Here is a 4,741-nt window from a genome sequence, read left to right as displayed (position 1 = left end):
CGGCTGATTGAAGAACTGTGTGTGATTGTGGAAGCGTCTGGTGGCAAGCAGACTGCTGCGGAAATGCGAGAGCAGAGCGAGTTTGAAAGGGTGTTAGCGACGGCACACGCCTGGTTTTGCAGTCATGTGTGTCTGTTCATCGTTGATGATGTGTGGGTGGTGAATGACATAGGGGCGAATATCCTTCAAAAGTTGTCTGTTCTCGCTGACACTGCAGGGGGCATCGGGGGAAGGAGGAGCAGACTACTGTATTCCACGAGGGATAGGGAGCTGCGTCAGATTGGAGAGCGGGTTGCTTTCGAGCCGAGAGAGACGGAAGGGAAAGAAGCAGTTGACATGCTTGTGCATGCGAGTGAGGCGAATCGAGACGAAGTGGATGATGCGAGATGCAAAGAAGTCGTGAGTGAAATACTGGAAATGTGTGGCGGATTGCCGCTTGCGCTGAACGTGGCGGGAACGAGTGTGAGGTACATGAGGGAAAGATGGGAGGGAGAAGTATCAGAAGCATGGGGGGCGTACCTTTCGAGGATGAAGAGTCGTAACACGATTCGCGGGGAGAGTCCGAAGGACGGATATTCGTCGTTGGATGGGACATTGCATACGTCACTGGATATCCTGGAGTCCAATGTGGGGAGCAGTGGGGAGATGGTTGATGATTTTTCGTTTCGAAAGATGCACAGGAGTCTGTGCGTTATGAAGAAGCAAGACTGGATACCTTTGAGTTTGGTTGGAGATTTGTGGGAGCTGGACGACGAGTGGACGGAATGGTGTGCAAAGCAGATGGAAAGGGTTGGATTAGTAGAAGTGCAGTATAAGAAGGGTTGTGGTGGGTTGCGGGTGCATGATCTGACGCACGATTTCGCGGTGCAAGAAGCGAAGAAGAAGGAGGGTGTAGAAGAGTGGTGTAAGAAGATGGCGGATGTATGCAGGGCAGGAGGAGGGTTGCTTGAAATGAGTGAGAGCCGAGACGGAGAGGGCAAGAGCGCACGGGAGGAGTATGTTTTCGAGAACATTTATCGTGTTCTGAAAGAGGGTGGGTGTGTAGAGGAGCTGGAGAGACTATTTTTGAGTGCGCGATGGGTGAAGACAGTGCTACGGAGAGGCGGGGTTTGGCAATACGAGGAAGCTGTGAAGGGATTGAGTAGCGACTTGAAGCGAAAAAGAGGAAGCGGGAAGGTGGGAATGGGACCGGTAGATGAGGATGCAGTGGATGCAATGGTTTTGATGATGCGGGCTGCGCGACTGAGTGTACCGTTTTGTGGTGAAAGTAGTGCTGGGATTTACTTTCAACTGTACGGGCGAGTGAAGCACAAGGCACGGGATTCAGCTTGTGTGCAAAAGATGCTGGAGGAAATCGAGAGATATGCACCGCGGCCGTGGGTGCGGCCTGTGAGTGAGTGTGTAGCGCGAGCCGATGGAAGATTGGTGGAGCAGATTGTTCTGCCATATTACGATACTAGAGAAATTCAAGTGGGCATGGATTCCAGGGGTGAAGTGTATGGATGTCAGGTGGAGGAGTCCGGGGCCGAAGTAACAGTTTTCACGCAATCTGCTGAGAAGGAGACGAAGATGGTTCGATTAGAAGGCGAGTTCGAAACGGAGAGCCAGAGCCCAGGGTACCTTGAAGCACGAAGTGTAACCTCCGAAGTGACTGGAAAGAGACGGAGCGTGACGAGAGCTACCTGCGCTTCTTTCTGTGAGAGGAAGGGGTATGTTGTTTTAGGATATGAAGACGGGACGTTAAGGCTGTGGAGTACGTCGGAGAGGAAAGTATTGAGAAGTTTCCGCGGTCACAGATCGCGAGTGGCTTGCGTTGCGATGAGTGGGAACGGAAGACGTGTGGTATCCGGATCGTTGGACAAGAGCGTGCGGGTATGGGACGTGGAGACAGGAGCACAAGTCGGGGACGCGTTAGTTGGACACACGAATTCGGTGCATAGCGTTGCGATGAGTGGGGACGGAAAACGTGTGGTATCTGGATCCCGGGACAAGAGCGTGCGGGTGTGGGACGTGGAGACGGGAGCACAAGTCGGGGACGCGTTAGTTGGACACACCAATCGGGTAGTAAGCGTTGCGATAAGTGGGGACGGAAGACGTGTGGTATCTGGATCGTGGGACAAGAGCGTGCGGGTGTGGGACGTGGAGACGGGAGCACAAGTCGGGGACGCGTTAGTTGGTCACACGTGGTCGGTGTTAAGCGTTGCGATTAGCGGGGACGGAAGACGTGTAGTGTCTGGTTCTGGTTCGTTAGACCGTAGCCTGCGTGTGTGGGACGTGGAGACGGGAGCACGAGTTGGGGACGCGTTAGTTGGACACACGCATTACGTGGGTAGCGTTGCGATGAGTGGGGACGGAAGGCGGGTGGTATCTGGATCGGATGACGCGAGCGTGCGGGTGTGGGACGTGGAGACAGGAGCACAAGTCGGAAACGCGTTAGTTGGACACACGGATTCGGTAGATAGTGTTGCGATGAGTGGGGACGGAAGGCGGGTGGTATCTGGATCGTATGACAAGAGCGTGCGGGTGTGGGACGTGGAGAAGGGAGCACAAGTCGGGGATGCGTTAGTTGGACACACGGGTGCGGTGGGGAGCATTGCGATGAGTGACGACGGAAGACGTGTGGTATCTGGATCGTGGGACAAGAGCGTGCGGGTGTGGGACGTGGAGACGGGAGCACAAGTCGGGGACGCGTTACTTGGACACGAGGGTTGGGTGGTTAGCGTTGCGATGAGTGGGGACGGAAGACGTGTGATGTCTAGATCGAGTGACAAAAGCGCGAGGTTGTGGGACGTGAAGAGAGGGATGACACTTCATATCGAGAGGGCGTGGAATTTTGACAAAATGGCGAGTCGGTTCCTGGGGACGACAGACTCGTGTACTGCTTCTCGCGCAGGACGAACATCAGGAATATTTGTAAGGGAGGGGGGAATTGTGCAAAGGCGAGAGGATGGGTCTGAGGCTGTCTTGGCCCAGTTGGACGATCCAGTAGACTTGCAGATAGACCAGGATCATGGGGTCGCAGTCGGAGGGTCGGGCCATCTGGTTGCTATCATGAAGCTAGTGGTCTAAATTGCGTAAATTGCGAAAAGCATACCGCCCGAGACATTAGTATTGCGTTGCAACTGTGCGCGATAGTAGTGGGGAGGGTTTTAGTTGTGTTATGAATGCCTGAGAAGCTTGTTTGACGGACGTTGCAGTCCACGTATGTGTATTTATGAACTAGCGACCTGCATCCCTTCATCACACAGAAAGCAACTCTAGAGGGATACAAGCGTACCTGACGTGTAACAAATGTTCCATCGCGAAGGTTTGTCCTCCACGAAGAAAGAGGACTAAGAAACGTTCACAGCAGCGTCAAGCATTCAAACAGAAGCGACAGAGGCGCCACATCGCAGCCTGCTATCCCGCAGAAGATATCTTGATCCAATGTCCCTTGCGAGTTTGGTACCCACGGATTCAACACGGAGGATAACTGACAAAATGAAAGGACATCGCTGTGTCTCAGCGTTCGGGTGCCCCTAATCCCCTAAATCCTCTAAACCCCTAAACCCCCTAAATCCTCCAAACCCCTAAACCCCCTAAATCCTCAAAACCCCTAAACACCCTAAATCCCCTGGCGCCCAATATCTTGTGGAGATAATGCATCAGATGCGTCAGTTGCGTGCGAGTAACGATGTAGAGGTACAGTTGTACTGTACGGTGGTTGCATTAGTGAGGGTGTGTCTTAACAGGCTGGTTTTTGCTTGCCTTGCCCGGTTTTGCCAGGAATACTTTTAAATTCTTAACAAATACCGCATGCTTCTCAAGCCCTTGCTTTTCTTAAACTCAAAAATTAAAACGTAGGAGCCACTCATAGCACGCCAAATCACCTCTTTCGGCAAAGCAAAGCAAACTGCAGAAAAACGGGGCATGTTAAGAGTCTTAACTCTTAAGTTAAGACACACCCTGAATCAACGGTGTGTTCAGAAGCGATGCAGACCGGCTCAAGGCGGGGCGCGAATATCAACGTGGGGAGGCGATGGATACACGTGCACAGGTCCACACGTGTGAAAGAGTCGTAACACGATTCGCGGGGAGAGTCCGAAGGACGGATATTCGTCAGTAGATGGAACACTGCATACTGTACTGTACGTGAGGGCCGTCACTAGGGGGGCAACTTTTTTCTTCAATTTTACCAAATTTCAAAATTTCCATAAATTTGAGCTCTTATCTACTCATTCACTGTAGGAGAGACTCAAACGGCCCTGACAAGACCATTAGTCATGTTTACTGAGGGAAGGAGCGACGACGGTGTTAAATACCGTGGAGGGGCTATGTACACGTGTAAGATACGACATTCACGATGCACAGAAATTGTACCACGGCAGTGCCCTCCTTCTTGGTACAGTACCTCTCCTCCTTCGTGCCAAGCAGCGGCCTGCCCAGTCTCTGCCATCCGACAAACGTCCTTCCCTCTCTCCCCCTACGGAAAGTCGGCGTCGTCACTCAATCCAATTAAGAACACCGTCTCTGCAAGGGGCATCGGTTACCGTGCCAGAGATAAGCACTGGGCGCAAGGGAAAGTGTCGTGGCCGGCACAGGTAAAACAAGCCGCCCCCAGTGAAATACTGACCACGATACATGGATAGGCTGTCCGATCACAGCCAGCAGCGAGACGGATAAGTAGGAGCGAGCGCAGAGGCGACAAAGTAAAGAGGTTGTATGAGTTTGTCGATTGAACAGTGGCAGCTGCCAGTTGCCT

The 4,741-nt window shown here is 52.7% G+C and overlaps 1 protein-coding gene across 1 annotated transcript; it reads right to left on the bottom strand.

Annotated features, from left to right (window-relative positions):
- Positions 1-691: 691 nt before the first annotated feature.
- CHC_T00005689001 (hypothetical protein) lies at positions 692-1,447 on the bottom strand. Its single transcript, XM_005717241.1, has one exon. It carries the CDS (start codon positions 1,445-1,447, stop codon positions 692-694), a length of 756 nt encoding a protein of 251 aa, XP_005717298.1.
- Between the last annotated feature and the right edge of the window lie 3,294 nt (positions 1,448-4,741).

This window comes from Chondrus crispus, genomic scaffold (assembly GCF_000350225.1).
Source record: "Chondrus crispus Stackhouse genomic scaffold, scaffold_308, whole genome shotgun sequence".
NCBI lineage: Eukaryota > Rhodophyta > Florideophyceae > Gigartinales > Gigartinaceae > Chondrus > Chondrus crispus.
Note: the sequence above shows the minus strand (reverse complement) of the source record. Positions and strands in the feature narration are given on the sequence as shown.